At 30.3% G+C, this 18,497-nt stretch overlaps 1 protein-coding gene across 2 annotated transcripts in view; it reads left to right on the forward strand.

Annotated features, from left to right (window-relative positions):
- FAM135A (family with sequence similarity 135 member A) overlaps positions 1-18,497 on the forward strand; it is a 114,496-nt gene that overhangs the window by 49,806 nt on the left and 46,193 nt on the right. For both annotated transcript variants that reach the window (XM_069487314.1, XM_069487313.1), the window contains 3 exons: positions 798-875; positions 4,994-5,043; positions 10,476-10,631. In XM_069487314.1, the coding sequence (XP_069343415.1) occupies positions 798-875; positions 4,994-5,043; positions 10,476-10,631 (284 nt within the window). The remainder of the gene's footprint in view (positions 1-797; positions 876-4,993; positions 5,044-10,475; positions 10,632-18,497) is intronic.

The following is an 18,497-nucleotide window of genomic DNA, read 5'->3' on the forward strand; positions in this document are numbered from 1 at the left end:
TCTAAAAATGCTCTTAGCTGTTCAAAATAAAAGTATTTATTGCATATTCTGAACTATCAATATTGTTTATTTGTATCCTACCAAATTAAATTGTGGTCACTAATGTATTTCCATAATAGACTACTGACTAAACATCACTATATTCACCAATTTTAATAAGTAAATATAAAGTAGTTCTTAATTAGAGAATGTATTATATTTACTTCTATTATTTAGCACTTTTCTTGAGGTTTCAAATAAGCATTATATTTAAAATTCTTAAGCTCCACCATGCTTTGAAAAATTGATCTAAAATCTGTTCCCTCTTTTAAAATAATACCTTGAATTCCTTTCTGCTTTTTTGCATTTTTCTTTTCTCCTAGATGAATGATGTACATTTTATGATGACAGATAGTTAAATATTGGTTTGATGCAAGAAGCTTTTACTGAAAAGAAGAGTAAGGAGTTCTGGAATCTAGGTTTTGGCAAGTCATATAACCCATCTAAACCTCAGTATCTACAATTGTGAAAGCAGGGAGTGGGCCTAGCTGATCTCTGAGATCCTTGCCAAAACTCAAATTCTGAGTCTAAGAAATTAAAATATAGAAATGATATTGGATTATGAAAAGTTGATGGCAAATTTAAATAGAAAAAAAGTAATATAAACGTGAATGTACATCATTTGTAATTCTAATAAGCTAATTACCTAACTGCACTATCAGATCAATACTAAGTCTATTAACAAGTTGGAAAATTCTAGTAAATTTTGTTGTAAAAGGAGTATAGTAACTAGTGCTGTGTACAATCCTTATAACTAGCCAAGGCCAACATGCAGGTCCTATATGAGCGTCTTCTCAGAAGAAAACAGCCACGAACCCAAAAAGACACCTGTCTAGGTATGTTTACAAATAGGCTAAGTAAATAATCCCTTTTAAATAGTATGAAACTTTGCTTTAAATTAGCATCAATTTCATAAATATATATTTATTCATATAATGTGTTTTCACCACTCTTAAGAACTTACCTTTAGAATCAATTTGGTTTGTAGATAAGTTTTGGTTAATTCCTTAATTAATTTGTAATATTTAAGTTTTTATTTAAAACTGGAAATGGTAAATGCAAAGAATATGCTTCTTCCATATTCTTTCTAGAGTTTCTACAAAGAGCACTTTTTTGTCTCTCTCCCTTTTTTTTTTTTTTTTTTTGATTCTTTTTTCAGCATATTGTGGCGGTACAAAAATTTAGGTTACGTATATTGCCCTTGCCCCCCACCCCCCGCCCCGTCAGAGCTTCAAACATGTCCATCCCCTAGACAGTGCACATCGCACTCATTATGTATGTATACACCCATCTCCTCCCCAACCCACATCTGCCCAACACCTGCACAGTGTTATTCCTAAATGTGCTCTTAGGTGATGATCAGTGAAACCAATTTGATGGTGAGTACATGTGGAAAGAGCACTTTTTTGAAACCCTGCTTATTGCCAGAATTTGTTGGTTTTGTGATATTGCCTTAAATTTGCTCTGAAAGTAATTTTATCTTTAGATAGACCTGATAATGAAATGTGACTTAAAAACTTGTTTCATGCAGAAATTGGGAAGAGAAACATCTTCAGTATCTGGTTTTGTTTTTTTAAGTCAATTTTTATTTATTTTTTTGTTATTCTATATAAAAACAAAATAACATCAAATTACCACTGTCCACATATGTTACATGTGGTAAAGGAAATATTCTGATCTCATTATTTTATTTGTATACTTTTATATATATTTTAGACATTTGTTCTTGATTATCAATAGCACTTAATTTACTATCTTTCTATAAGTATATTAAAAGGATTTACTTTGTGTTGAATAGACCATCACAATTACCTTTTTTAAAAATTATGAAAAGTTGAAATCAAAAAATGAAATAAAATCACAGTATTTATTTTTCGGTTTTCAAAAGTATAAACAAAAATAAATTAAGATACCACAATCTTTCTCAGCATTTCTTAGATGAAAACTAGCTCAGAAATAACTGTTGTGTTAGTTTTCACTAAGACTGTTAAAAGAAACTGATTTTCTTATCAGATAGAAAAAAGAAAGGTTGAAAATTTATTTATAGTCATTCTTTGGAGTATAGTTTTTTTTATATGCTCATATAAAGTTACTGTAAAATGAAAGAATTCATCATGTGAAATTGTGGTCATTCATTTATGACATGTTTTAGCTTTTTTTTAGTGATTTAAATATACTTGTAATTTAAACTATTGTATTGCCAGCCTATCAGTTTACATGTGAGCATTCTAAATAGTTTTACAGAATGCTGTTTAATATAATAAGGAATATAGAAAGAAAGGGCCAGATCTTGGTTGGGGAGAAAAAGGCTTGATTCAAAACTAAAGCGTGATGAAGTTGATTAATTAACACTTTTACTGAGATATCTTTTATCTTTAAACTTGGCATTTTCTGAGCTGTCTTATAAATATTCGTTGAATGAATGGATAGATGTATGGATGGATAGGTTTAGGAAATAAATGTAAGATACATGTATGTACCCTTTGACCTAGCAACCCCACTTCTGTTAACCTGTATCATAAAAATAAGACACTAGTATGGAAAGACACAGATACAAGCAGGTTTATTGCAGTATTGTTCTTAGTGGCAAAACACTATCAACAAAGATAAATGCCCATCATTTGGACAAAGAGCAGAATGCAGAAGAAATTATGATGCACCCACATCAAGGAATATTATGTAGCCATTTTAAAAAAATGCTTTAGAGCTGGGCACCAGATTTTTGTCAAGTAGTGCTGAGAGAAAAAAGCAAGATGCAGACAACTATGTAAAACACAATCCCATTTTTGTAAAACAGTAACTCCAAAACTCATACATGTATATGTGTATTTGAAAAATATGGAAGGATATGTTCTAGATTATAACCTTGAACTAACAAGTGGAGCCTAGGACCCTCAAAAATTTATATAATGATCACATTTATACATTTCTATGAAATTGTATAAATGGATATGCAGCATACCCTTGAACAATGCAGGTATTGGGGCACCAACCCCCATATAGTAAAAAGTCTGCATATAACTTTTGACTTCCCTAAAACTTAACTATTAATAAATAGCCTACTGCTCACTGGAAGCCTTACCAATAACATAAACAGCCAATTAACACATAAAAAGATTAGTATATACATATATTTTATGTATTTATGACATACCTTTTTCATAATTTATTTGATATTTCTAGGCTACAAAGTTTGCTAGGTTTTGAAAATTATCGCAAATCTCAAAAAAAATTTCCAATTATCTATTAAAAAAATGTGCAAATAAGTGTATCTGTACAATTCAAACTCTTATTGTTCAAGGGCCAACTGTATATGTCATTTTAAAAAGAAAAAAATTAAAATAGAATTTTAAACTTGGTTAAAAATCCTAAATGATTTTGAAATAATTTTGATCCTAAGATTTTGAAGTTTTGTTTTTAAACATTCTTTAAGATGTTGTTTGCATTGAAGTAGCTCTCACTAATTATAATGCAGATGTACCAGTTACTGCATTTAGGCTCTTGTATGTAAACATTTAAAAAATGTGTCAAAACTCTAGAAAGTTTATTTTCATTTTTTTTTTTAATTCAGAGGTAGGATATGTAACCGACTAAGACTGATTTGACTGATTTTCTTCTATCACAAGAAAAGAGCACAAGTAATATGAAAACAGATGTTGCCATATAGAAGTTGTAATTTTAATGCAGGGTCTACTGCTGATTTTGTTTTAGTTTTGTAAAACCTAATATTAGAAGCCACTGATTTATCTGACAATGAAATGATTTGTGAAATCTTAGCAAATTTCTCTAGTTATAAACAAGTAGACCAAATTAGTGATCTATTTCATGGTGTATGTCAATATGCAATTTTATTTGTATATTTTGTGAATTATAAAATGTATATATGTGTTCTACTGGTTTTAGTAACCAACAGAGTATTTGTTCACATTGTAGCTTGGTTGTGTTTATCACATAATCATGACTACTTATTTTACTAAATTTAAATATTTATCATTCTTTTTGTCATGTAGTAAACCTTCAGTCTATCTTATGAGATATGGAACTGACAAGCGAATTCAGGAATGTGATAGAATGTACTTTTGCCTTTGTGTGAGAATGATCCGTTAAACTTTTATAATAATCGATTATGAAATTTTATGATTATAACTATGCTTTTCTTTTAAGAGAATTTATTTTAGTTTGATTTCTAGTTAAAAATTAAGTCTGTTTAAGATATTTCAGGCTCTAGGCTCCCTGTAAAAACTAAGTAATCAATCTTCATATTCTGTTAGTTTCTGTATTCCCTTCTAAATATTACCGTTTTAATTGTAAATATATACATCCCTTTATAGATAAGTATAGCATACATTAAATAAATCAGGATTATGTGGCAAAAATCTGCCTCAGTTTAGTAATATAGAAAAATGAATTTACTAAACTAAATTAGGAACTACCTTTTTATTGAAAAGGATTTTGTCATTCATTTTTATTAAATAGTTATGCTGCAGGTATGTTTTAAATGTTTCAGTTATAAAAATTAATTTCACTTGAGTGTTTTAGGAATAACTTTGTAAATAAAAATGCATATATACATAAACACACAATTTAAACTTTACAAGAAATTACAAAATATGAAATACAGTAAAACCTAATTATACATTTTTTCTTTTCTGTGACACAGTTATGCAAGTTACTTTACATATATAGTTGATATTTCCTTGACAGTGTTAACTCTTGAGAACTGAAATACACTATTTAATAATAAAAACCTAGCATTTAATAATCATGTTAACTATGTAATTAATGTATTTATGAAAATATATTACAGTGAAATTTAATTTATTGAATATAGTCCAAAAGATATTTCTCAATCTTCCTTTTTTTTAGGGGAATTTAATTTACTTATATAATTTCAAAAATAGTTTTCAGATCTAACATTGAAATATTTCCTCTAATTACTCTTTACTCCTTCCAGAGGAAATGGATGTAGAAGCTCGGCTTACTGAACTATGTGAAGAAGTTAAGGTACTTGGACTTTTAAAATTCACATTATCAAGTTATTTGAGTGGTGTCTGTTTCCTATTCTAAATATTTGGTCTATGAAAACTCAAATTAATTAATTAATTGTCTTTCCTAAAATGCAAAGATGAAATGGTTAATCATGGTAGAACCACAACTTAATTGATCAAAATACATTTGACTTTAGCATCAAGTTAATTTATGTTCTAAAAAGTATATTATTCTGCATATAAATGAAATAGCAAAGATAATTAACTGATCAAAAATGTACATTTTCTAATATTAGGTCATTCAAAGATTTTCTGGACAAATTTTTTAAGCATTACTTAAACTTTTATAGTTTTGTAAAATGATACTGTTTAAAAATGAAAATTTGTTTTATTTCAACACGTCAATTTCTGTGTCAGATAATTTTTTTAGTTCATTTTTACAATTAAATTGAATAGATGTCTATTTTCTTTATTTCTTTTTTTTTTTTTTTTTGGCCAAGACATTAAATGTTTTGACTATTTTAAGTTCATTATGTATTCGGTCAGCTACAATGGAATAAATCAGACACATGAATCAAAGGAAAATATGTATTTGGTTTGAAATATGTTTTTGTATATAAATTGGAATGCAGACTAGACTGAAAAGGTATTTACCCTCTCAGAAAATTAAACATATGTGGATACATAAGTAATTTTTTTTACTATCCTAGAGGCTTTCTTTGCAGTTCAAATAAGATAAGATTTTCTTTAAAAAATCACTAATGTTCTTGTGCCAGTTGCTTGAAAGAACATTAAATACTTAAAAATAATCTTAAGATGTGTGTGATTAATATGAAAAAATCTACAGTGTTTCACTGAGTGAAGAAAATTTGAATAAATAAACATATGATACTCCTGTATAGAAGGATAATCACTGAAAGTTAATCAGATTTTCTCAAGTTAATCATTTTAATGAGTCCAAATCAAAACCACTGGGAATTTTTAAACTTACTTTAAAAATCATTTGAAGAAATATAAGAGCAGTTAAGAAAAACTTGGCAGGACTTGCCCAACTAGACACTAAAATGTGTATAAAATAACAATAACAGAAATAAGGTAGGACTTCTCTAAAAGAATAGACAAGTCAATGGAACTATTAATAAATAGCACTAAAATAGTCACTAATATGTTTAATAACTAAAAATTGAGGTTTATAAATAATATGGTAAATTTAGTTCTTCATACCATGCTACAGAAGCATTGTAAATGGACTAAAAAGTTAAATGTCAAAAAATATTTAGCAGGAAAAAAGTTACATGTAACTAGCAATCTGATCTTGGGATATGAAATGACTCTTTCAGACAATAAAAAGAAAAAGAATAAAAGAGACTAAGGGACAAAATAAGATATTGATGATTTGAAACTTCTTTATAACAAAATATACTATAAATAAAGTTGAAAGCAAGCAATAGACTGGAAGAGAATATTTGCAATATTTAAAACCAGTAAATGCTTAATACTCACAATATATAAAGTGCTCCTGTGTATCAATTTTACAACACCCTTGTGAAAAAGAGATACACAAAAGTAGTGCACAATAGGCAATTCTTAGCAGAACAGGTTAGCTACTGATATGATGCTCATTCTTACTGAAAACCAGGGAAATGCACATATTAATAGTATTTTTTTTTTTTTTTGCCCATGAAATTTGCAAAAATGAAAATGACTGCTAATCTCCATTGCTGTTAAGGGTGTAGGAAAACTAGTATCCGCATACACTGTTGGTGATGGTATAAATTGGTACAATATTTTTTGAGATCAATTCATCAATCTATTTTAAAAACATTTCTTAAACTCACATTAGTTCTCACACAGTTTTTATTTAATAATCTATTTTACAAAAGTATTCCTAAGCTACACAAATATGAACATAAAGAATTGCATCATTAGTTGTTATAAACTCCCATGTAGTCACTTAAAACAATTAGGTAGATCTCTTTGTATTGTCTTGAGCTATTTAATTCAAGAAATATTTATTGATCTATGACATCAGATACTGTTTTCATGGTGAAAAGCCCTTCAAGGTATGTTAATTGAAAAAGATAAATTGAAAAATATCAATAATATGATTTCATATAGTACATAAAAACTAAAAAGCTAGGTATTTGTGTTTATGTGTTTATATATAAAGTATTTGAAAGTATATCTATATATATTCCAAACTGTTAACATTAATACAGAAAAAGGTTGCATGAAGGATAAGGAATGTAAAGGGGAATCTTTTATCTTTATTCTTTATATACATCTATATTAAATTTTTTTAAATATATAATAGTACTAATAAATTTTTAAGATACACATTTAAATTTCAATTTGTAAATGGACATCATAAAATTTAACAACAGCATAAATTTTGACAACAGAATAGACAAAATATATAATGACAATATTTAAAGAGCTTATACAAATCTGTAAGAACACATGTAATTACCATTTTGCATATTAGCATAGGAATAAACACCCAGTTACAAAAATGGCTAATATGTGAAAAATATTGTCTCATTAATGATCAAAGAAACAAAAATTTAAATATTATGATACCATTTTTAACCTATCATATTGGCTGTGATTTTTAAAATAACTTTGTGCTTTGTAAGATATGGTGAGGTTGAGATTCTCATACCTTGTAGATCTTTTTCAGAGATTGATTTGGCAGTATGTATCCAAAGCCAAAAAGAGTATCCCTTTTCAGTCATATACCAAAGACATAATCAGAGATTCATGCAAAGATTTATAATACTGTAAAAATGTTAACCTGAATAATACCCACAGTAGAATAGTTAAACAAATTATGGGATCCTCATAATCTAAAACTATACAACCTTAAAAATGGTGCTTTCAACAAATGTTTGATGTAGAAAAATGCCCATATTGTGTGATTCAGTGAGAATGGCATAAAATGATATATGATTTTAGCTTTTGCTCTATATATTTAACTGAAAAAAATTCAAAGCTTATGCACCAAAATGAACTTTTATTTTCTTCTTTTATGGTATTTTCTAAGTCTATTAAAGTAAGCAATATTTTGTAATCAAACAAGATCAGTGAACGTTATGAAAAAATGTATATCTGTATAAGACAAGATAATGTGATTTGAAAAATATGCAAATGTAAAGTCTTATTCCTACCTTTATGCTTATAAAGGATTTTGCCAAACTTAATTCTAATTTCTTTTTTTAATGTAAGAAAGAATTTTACCATTATTTATTTTGGATTGATTACAAGAGATTTATGTAAACCAGAGGAGTAATTTATTTATAGTTGAAAGGACACTTTTCCAATAATGAAAATACTAAAATCCTGTCTTAGGGCCTTGGTACCATGATCCCTACGAAATAAAATTAGTAATTACTGGGTATCAAGGTAGCCTTGCTCTCAGAAAAGAAAAAAAACAAATTGTGTACTTTATTCAGCCCCTGGTAAGGCCAAGACACATATTTCTACTTGTGTGTAGACTATACTAGATTTAGTTTTCCTACAAAATACTATTTAATTACTTTCACATGCTTATCCAACTCTTGTTTTTGTAAACTCTGTTAAAACCATCCTTGGGACAATAATACTGCAGGTTTTGGCTTCTTTTAGAGTGTATTTTAATATGTATGTTCTTAAGAGAGACATGAAACACTTGTTAGCTTCATTTCTAATACATTTATAAAAAGATTTCCTGTGGCAAAACACATCCATAGATTCATCATATGTTGATAAATCCTTATTCATTGTATATTGACTGTGTTAGCTTCCATTCCAGAATCCTGGAATTTGTAAACATTTTTCATAAATTCTGGGAGCTTTTCTTTCTTAAAAACATAAACATCTTCCACAAATTCTGTAAACACATAATCTTTTTCTGTAAACGCTGGATGCTTTTTTTTTTTATCTGAAGCCTGTAATTCCTCATTCATTCATTTATTCACTCAGTAAATATTTATTGATTTACTACTATGTACCAGTTACTGGAGTCACAAAAGTAGATAGCACATGATCACAATCCCTTCCCTTCTTACTAATTTTGCTTATTTTTATTTTGTGTCTTCTCTGAGTTAGTATAGATAAATGGAAGCTTGATTTGTGTGGGGGAAACTGAGTAGCAGTAACATATGTGATAAGCAGCCTTTGTAGATATATATATTAAAAATATATATTATACTTAATATTTTATATAAGAATATATTCAAATATTTAATATAGTAAATATAGTTTTTAAATAGTAATATATATGTTTTTAAGAATGGGTACGATTGTAGTGCAATTGTAGGTAATGGGTCTGGAGCTCAGGAGAAAGATGTGCTCCTAAGATACCAATTTAGCAATTGTTAGTTTATGTATAGATGGTAATTGAAACCATGGAAGTGGCTTTCAATATCAACCCCTATCTTCTTTAGGATAGGGAAATGAAGTCAGCATCCATCTGTATATTTAAGGTAGATTTGCAAGGGTTGCTAATAATTGAAAGATAAATTTTTGCAACAAGATATTATCTGTCTGAAAACTAATTGCAGCCTCAATGAATTAAAGTCATGTCCTCATAATAAAAATGCTTGCCCCAAAGAGAAAGCAATCATTCTGACTTACGGTCTTTTATTATTCTTTGTTTCAAAATCCTTCTTTTGTCAACTCGAGAAAACCAGTTGCATTTTAGAAGATTCTACATGTCATAGTACAATTCAGTACTTTTAACTTTTATGATCAGTTTAGATGAATATTTAAATAAGGGGAATAATTTAATACCACTACTAGAGCACTCATAATAGTACTTTATAATAGATTATTTACCTGCTTTTCTCTTCTCACAAGACTGTGAGCTTCTCATATTAATCTTTATGTCTCTAGAATATAGACCCTAGCATTTAAAATGTGTTCAATAAATAGTGGATAAATGAATTGTTAGAAAAGAAAAAGAAATAAGGTGTTTGACAACTCTGTAAAAGGGTTACCCACAAGTGGAGTAAAGCCTCTTTTTCTGAAGAGGTACAGATAATTTAAATACTTCACTTAGCTGATTTGGGGAAAAATACTTTACAAAGTTATTGTTCAAAAATATTTATAATAACTTTCATCCTCATTAGTACATTATGTTTAAAATTCCCAATATTTTGGTGTTAGAAGTTGATCATCCTCTATAGAATCTTCATTTGTACTTTTAGATTATAATTAACATTATTTTAATAACAAGTTATATCAGATATTGGAATATCAGAAAATCGCTATAGTAACTATCAGTTAAGTAGAAAACCATTGGTCAGTTGGTCTTTTTCTCTCTCTACACACATGTGCACACATACACAACAAATTTTTTAAACAACAAATTTGCCTTTGTATTCATAGGCAATGTATTCTCAATAACATTATATTTAAGTATGTTATAGTAAACTCAGGAAGCAGTGAAGTTTTTTTTTCTTATTTCAGAAAATAGAAAATCCTGATGAACTGGCAGAACTTATAAATATGAATCTTGCACAACTTTGCTCTCTTCTGATGGCTTTATGGGGACAGTTTCTGGAAGTTATAACACTACATGAAGAACTAAGAATACTATTAGCACAAGAGCATCATACTTTGAGGGTAAGTTAAAGAAAAGTGATGTTAGAGCATTTTAATGAGTATTATTATCTTTAGAAATTTCTTATGAATAAAAAGGCTGATTTTTACCTAAGGTTGATAAATCAGATAAGAAACATTTATCATTGTGTTATTGTTTGACTTCTAAGTTAATAACAGAACAAGTCAGGCACAGTGGCTCATGCCTGTAATCCCAGAACTAGGGAGGCTGAGGCATGAGGATCACTTGGGCCCAGGAGTTGGAGGCTGCAGTGAGCTAGAATCATGCCACTGCACTCCAGCCTGGGTGACAGAGTGAGATCCTATCTCTAACAATAAATAAATAAATAAATAAATAAATAAAAAATAATGGAATGATCCATTTAAGCATGTGACCTGTCTCAGTCACAACCTTGCTTGTAAGGAAAACCACCTAAAAGTAAATAAAATAGAAAAATATATGATACAAGATAGCCTCTGGAACCGAGAACAGGAATTATAGCCAGGCCTCATTAGGGACAGGCATCAAGAACAAGAGAGCCATCTCAAACTAATGTGGAGTCTGTCTCTTCTTCGCCTTTTCCTCTCTTCCCTTTTACCTCCTCCCTCCTTCCCTCACCTCATATAAAGATGTGTATTACAATTTTGGCAGGGTGGAGGAAATGGTCTAGACATATGTGTTTGCTATCAGCCTCGTATGGACATCATGCAGAAATTTTTATACAATTTTATTATATAACAAGAGACTTTAAGTTGTTAAATATCTGATTATCTTTCCAGTCACATTTCCTTATATACTCTGCACGCACCCTAATTTTCCTTAACCTACTAGGAGTTTCCACACATCATGTTTATTTTCTATTTTCCTTTTTTTATTTTTCTTTTCTTAATTATAAAACATAAAGTCAGAAAAGTATATAAAACATGCGCATTTTATCAACTAGTTGAAAAGAACACACCCTTTTGATTATTACCCACATCAAGAAATAGAATGCTGTGAACATTACAGGTATCCCCTATGTGTCTTTTTCAATTACTCTCCCCTTCCTGATACTGAGAAGTAATCACTATTTTGTCTTTTATGATGATGAGTTCCTTCTTTTTCTTTTAGTTTTACTACCTATGTATGCACACTAAATAATAGAGGTTATTTCCACCTGTTCTATATCAGTGAGATTTTACAGTGTGTATTCTTTTGTAACTTGCCTTTTTTACTCAAGACTTTGAGATTAATCCGTTTTTGTCAGTGGCTGTAGATTGTTCATTTTCACTGCTGTGATGTACTCCATTTGAATACACCTACAATTTATTTATCTATTCTACTCTTGATGGGTATTTGGATTACTTCTAACTTGTAGCTGTTACAAACCAAGCTGCTATGAATTCTTGTACATATTTCTTGTCATACTGGTTTCTCTGAAATATTTACCTATGAGGGAAATTGCTGGGTCATAGGGTATGCATAACTTGAATTTTACTAGCTAATGCCACACTGTTTTTCTAAAATGGTGCCAATATTCACTCCCACCAGCACTGTATGAGAGTCTTGTTATTCCACATACTCTCCAACTCTTGATATTGGCAAACTTTTTAAACTTTGCCAATCTGATGGATGAGATATAGTATATTATTGTGGTTTTAATTTGTATTTCTCTGATGACCCATGCAGCTGTATATTAGTTTGTATGATTATTGGCTCTGTAGGTGTCCTATTTGTGAAGTGCCTTTTCAAATCTTTCACCCATTTTTCTATAGAATTATCTTTTTCTTCATGATTTATAATAATTTTCTATGTATTCTAAATTCTGGTCCTCTGTTACATGTTTTTATAAAGAGATCTTCTCTTATTTCATGATTTTCTTTTTTCACTGTCTTTATATTGTCTTTTGATGAACTAGAGGTCTTAATTTTAGTGTAGAAGGAACAAAGGAGAAAGGCCAGACATAGACATATGCCTTTTTGGAGATAATATATGCAGATCAGCCTGGAAGAGGTGAGATTGTCAATAAATGATGTTGGGACAATTGGGTGTCCGTGTGGAAAAGTATATAAAATTCAGTTCCATGTGAACTGAAGACTTAAACATGAAAGGCAAAACCATAAAGCTTCTAAAATATAATAGGAAACTTACAGAAGGCTTAAAAAAATAGTACAAGGAGCTCCCATATGCTTTTTATTAGGATCACAAATTACCATTTTGGCACATTTGCTTTATCATTCCCTCTTTTTATAAATAGATACACACATAAATGTATACATACATATATTTTTTTTTCCTGAACCATTTGATACAGTGTTTTTTATCCCTAAATACTTTAGCATGAATTAATATTTCCTAAGAACAAGGCCATTTTCTTAACCACAGTACAGTGACCAACTTCAGAAAATTTTATATTGTTACAATACTGATATTTAATGTATTAATGATCCCCATTTAAATTTTACCAATTGCTTTAATAATTGTTCTGTATGATAACTTTTTCCCTTTGCCAGGATCAAATTGAGGATCACACATTGCATTCAATTTTCATGTCATTTAATCTGGAATAGTTCCTTATCTTTGCTTTGCCTTTCATGACTTTGACTTTTTTGAGGAATATTGGCAGTAGTTTTGTAAACCGTCCTTCAGTTTGGGTTTATATTTGCATCAAATATATAATTAAGTTCATGATTATATTATGTATAACATAATATGTATTATGTATATTTGTATTATATATAATTGTATTATATTTTGTGATGATTATATTAAAGTGGTGCAATTTTGTGGTGATACTACATTTTTTTCCCAATCATTTTTGGTAAATTATATTTTTCTAAGTTTGTTCATTCTAAGCTTTTAAATTTATTGACATCAAATAGTTCATAGTATGCTTCAGTTATGTTTTTTTACATCTGCAATGTCTGTAGTACTTTCCACAGTTTCATTCCTGATATTAGTTACTTTTACCTTCACTTTTTCTTTCTTGAATGGTCTTACCAGAAGTTTGTCATTTTATGGTCTTTTCAAAGAACCAAATTTCGGTGTTATTAATTCTCTCCCAAGTATGTTTTGTTTTCTGTTGCATTACTTCTTCCATATTGTAGTAAATAGGATCCTTATAGGAATACTTTTGTTTTATAGAATTTTTTCTAGAAGTCTTTCATTAAAGGCCGGTCACACTTGGGAGGATCACTTGAGCTCAGGAGTTCGTGGTTACAGTGAGCTATGATTGGGCCACCACACTCCAGCGTGGACAGCAGAGCAAGACCCCATCTCTAAAAAAAAAGAAAAGAAAAATCAATCACCTCTAAAGGGCCAGAAAAAGGGGATTGTACAATGGATACAATAGTGTAATTTTACTGTATTCAACTTACTGATGGCCTGACTTCATCTTAATATAGCGATTTAAAATGAATAGCATAATTAATGGAATGCCTATTTTTTAGGCAATTTTCATTAACATTATTTCTCACTACCAAGATTTTGAGCCATGATAAATTGTGGTAATAGCATCAGAAGTATAGTCAGTTTCAGCATAAATTACATTGACATTGATAAGCATTAAAATATTTTATTGACATTCTTTTTTAAAAATTTAGTACTCTGACCAGGACTTGAAAGCCAGCTGGCCTCCACAGAGAGGTGAGCTGAATGTATAGGAACACTTCAGCTAAAATTTTCTTGAAAAGTACATCAGAATACACAAACAATGGCCCAAGTTTGTACACTTATAGAATGGAGGTCAGCAAACTTTTTCTGTTAAGGGCCAAATAGTAAACATTTTGAGTTTTAGGAGCCATGTGTCTTTGTCTAAACTACTCAGCTCTGTTATTGTAGCATGAAAGTAGTCATGGACAACATGTAAATTTATGGCTGTATTTCAATAAAGATTTATTTACAAAAGCAGGTGGCAGGCTAGATTTGGCTCTCAGACTGTAGTTTGCCAACCCCTACATTAAAAGGCTAAGAGGAAAGGTGATACCTCCTCCTGTTAAGAGTCACCACACAATAAAGTCTATTTGAGGTTATTTTTAGCGGCCAGTAGAAGTAAAGGCCAGCAGCAAGAAATAGTTTTGCATGGGGAAGATAATCTTCAGGGTATTTTTTTAAACTATGTTTTTAATAGAGAAAAATAGTATAGTTCATTGAATTGTTAATACCTTGTCCCACCTAAATGTAAGTTCTGGGAAGAAAGTGATAGCAAGGATTAGAGGCAACTTTATAACATGATGCTCCATGGGGAAGAAGTTATCCTGGTCTACGTAGAATGGAAGCAAGAAGGTAAATTTAAATAGTCAGAAAGCAGCTGGAGAACGTAACTTTGAGAAAAGAGGGCAAAGAAAGAGGACCAAGACAAAAATCAGGTTTATGGAAAACTAAAATGCTAAAGGTAAACTTTGGAATTTTACCTAGAGCTTTCCTTTTTTCACCTCATTCCAGATGCCACTCCAGGGCCTCTTTTAACCCCTAAAGGAATCAAGGAGGAATAATTAAGACACAATAATAAAGTGCCCTAATGTGAATTAAGTAGGCATAAGCCTTTTGCTGCCCTGCAGTGTATCATGAAAATGGTGGAAATGGTAACATATTATGTTCCCTGGCTCCCATTTATGTAATTCAACAGGAACTTTGCTTATAAAGTGTCTTGGTACTCTGAGAATACAGTGCTAAGCTTAAAATATCAAAGCAATCCAAAGGTCACTCAGTGTTTATACGGGAACTGACTTAGCTATAATAAAGTATATGGGCTGTCTGATAATGTATTCAGAAGCAGCACAATTGAGCTAAGTCACAGAAATAAGCTCTGATATGAAATCTCTCCTTATTGGTATAAAAGCAAATAATGAAGTAAGGAGTAGGACTAAAAAGAGGAAAGGTAAATCTATGCTTGAAAAGAATAGTTTTAAAATTAGCTTAAAACTACTTCAACCATATTTGCTATCAAGATCCAGAAAGTGCAGATTTTTGGATTTTTGGCAAATTTAAGTCATCCAAAATTATTGAGCTTCTATAGTTATATGCCATACACGTTCACACTAGACCATAGAAAGAGACTATTGTATGTAAATGATTCCAGGTATCCCTGGAATTCCAATGCTAATTAAAAAGATTAGACATTTAGGACCAAGTGAAAGATGTTTTGGTCATTTCAGACTGAGAAATGGAATGATCAAGTGAGACAACATATAAAAAGCAAAAAAGTTCTGAAATTATACTGAATTTTGTATGTGTCAAGAACTGGAAAGAATCTGAGATTTTGCCCTAATTACAAGTTGACAAGTTAGTCTACCATAGATTGATTCATGAATACTGAAGAGTACTCAGTTATATTTGGATTTCAGGTAAACGGGAAAGAATATTTTAATATGAGTATGTCCTGTGCCACCCTATCAAATAGTGTACTAAAGCATCAAAGGATTTAACTGTGTTTTGTACAGTTTTTTGTATAAATGAAATATGTCTTAAGGAGATACAGAAAACAGAATTTCTTGGTCAAGAAGAAAACTAATTTTGAGCTTATTATTTTTGTGTGGAAACAGAGCCTGTGGTAAACATATGGCTTTACTCAATACGCGTACACTGTTATTTGTGGTTCTAACCTAGAGCAAAGAAATCCAAATTGATACGGTGATTTTGCCATTCAATTACTTAGTATTTTGATATTGCTCATTGAAACTTTTCACATTATCTTTCCTTGAACTGTAAAATGAAAATCTTTTACTTTATCAGCCTTCCTAAAATAATATTTCAAACTATACAGTCATCAGAATGAGAGAAATTTAAAGATTCTTCATTGGACATCCTGATATGAAATCTCTATACCCTGTTTTGCCATCTCTGTTTTATTCAGAGTTGTGCCCATCTTTGCTCCTCCTATAAGCTTATCTTCTTTTTTTCTTTGACTACTTCTCTCTCACTTTGTAATTGCCTATTTATGTTTGTATTTGCATTCATAGCAACAGGTTTGGTTTGTTACTAACACTTTATTGAAACTATAAGTGATTCTTCCAGGACCACTGACTATAGTCCCAAGAAATCATCTAAAAATTGGGAGGAGGGAATGCTGTTTTTCCTTCATGGATGGGTAGAATACATTATGCTCTTGGAGGAGAAAAGTTTTGTCTCTTTCCCTTAGAATGTTTATGGAAGGACCATGATAGTTTATTTATAAATTTTTACTGAACACACATGTATATTAAGTAGCATTTATTTTCTGCCTAAGGCACTAATTACTTTACAATTGTTAACTAATTTAGTCATCAAGATAATCCCATGAAGTAAATTTGCTTTTAGCATTCCCATTACTAAAGAAATATAGATGTTAGAAAGGTGAGACAATTTGGCCAATTTGCATGGCTTGTACCTGGTGGAGATTGGATGTGAACCCAGGCAGTAAATGTAGACCTGATATTTCCACATTTTATGTTTCCCATGAATTTGCAAAATATCAAAAATGAAGTAAATTAAGAATTCAAACATAATAGTAGTCCAAACATTTAAACATTGGAATATTCATTCATTATGATACTGTTTTGCTATGCAATTCATGTTTTACATATAAAAAGAAATACAATCTCAAATATAATTTTCAGTGATTACCTTGGTATGGTATAAAATACGGCTTTTGACTTTTTTTCCAGTTGAATTTGAAGAGAACTTGTCATTTGCCTTTAATCACTGGAATTAATCATAAAAAATACTGTGGAACAGTAAACATGCCACCAATGGTCTATCAGCTAGGAAATCAAAACGCTTATGGACAGCACCACCAGAGTAGAAGGGTCAAAAGCATAGGTAATATGTAATATAATCTCTGTAGATAACTGTTTCCTAAGATTGAATTTGTTGGGGGGATGGATATTTTTGAAGGAAAAATTTTACATAACATAAAGTAACCATTAACAGTTTTACTGTATACAATTCATTGGCATTTGGTATATTCACAATATTGCACAACCATCATGTCTATCTATCTAGTTCCAAGATATTTTCGTCACCCAGAAAGAAATCCCTTACACATTAAACATTCACTCCACATTTCTCCCTTCCCTGGCAAACCACTGGCCTCTTTTACTGATTCTGAATGTTTCATATAAATGTAATCATACAACATGTGACCTTTTTATCTGTTTTTTTTTTTTCACTTAACACAGTGTTTCAAGTTTTATCCATGCTATTGCATGTATCAGTATTTCATTTCTTTTTATGGCTGAATTCCATTGTATGAATATACTACATTCTTTTATCTGTTCATCCATTGATGGACAATTGGGTTGTTTCCACCTTTTGAGTAGTGTGAACAGTGCTGCTATGAAAATTTGTATACTGATATTTGTTTGAATACCTGTATTCAGTTCTTTTGGATGTATACTCAGGAGTGGAATTGCCGGGTCATATGGTAATTCTATATTTAGCTTTTTGGAAAACATCCGAACTGTTTTCCACAGCAGCTGCACCATTTTACATTCCCACTAGCAACATATGAGAGTTCTGATTTCTCCTTATCCTAACAAACATTTGTTATTTTCTGTTTTTTTATTATGGCCAACTTCGTGTGAAATGGTATTTCATTGTGGTTTTGATTTGCACTACCCTAATGACCTTGAATACCTTTTCATGTCCATATTGGCCCTTTGTATATCTTCTTTGTGTCTTCAAGTCTTTTGCCCATATTTTACGTGAGTGGTTTGTCTTTTTGTTGTCTGAGTTTCAGAAGTTCTTTATATATTCTGGAAGCTAGACCCTTTTATCATATATGATTCACAAATGTTTTTTCTATTGTGTGGGTTGCCTTTTCACTCTCTTAATATTATCCTGTGATGCCTAGGACATCAAGACAGGAGGACAAGTTTTAAATTCATTTTCCCCCCATAAAAGGGATTCTATAAATTAAGACAAATATATTC

This window comes from Eulemur rufifrons, chromosome 15 (assembly GCF_041146395.1).
Source record: "Eulemur rufifrons isolate Redbay chromosome 15, OSU_ERuf_1, whole genome shotgun sequence".
In the NCBI taxonomy this organism is placed as follows: domain Eukaryota; kingdom Metazoa; phylum Chordata; class Mammalia; order Primates; family Lemuridae; genus Eulemur; species Eulemur rufifrons.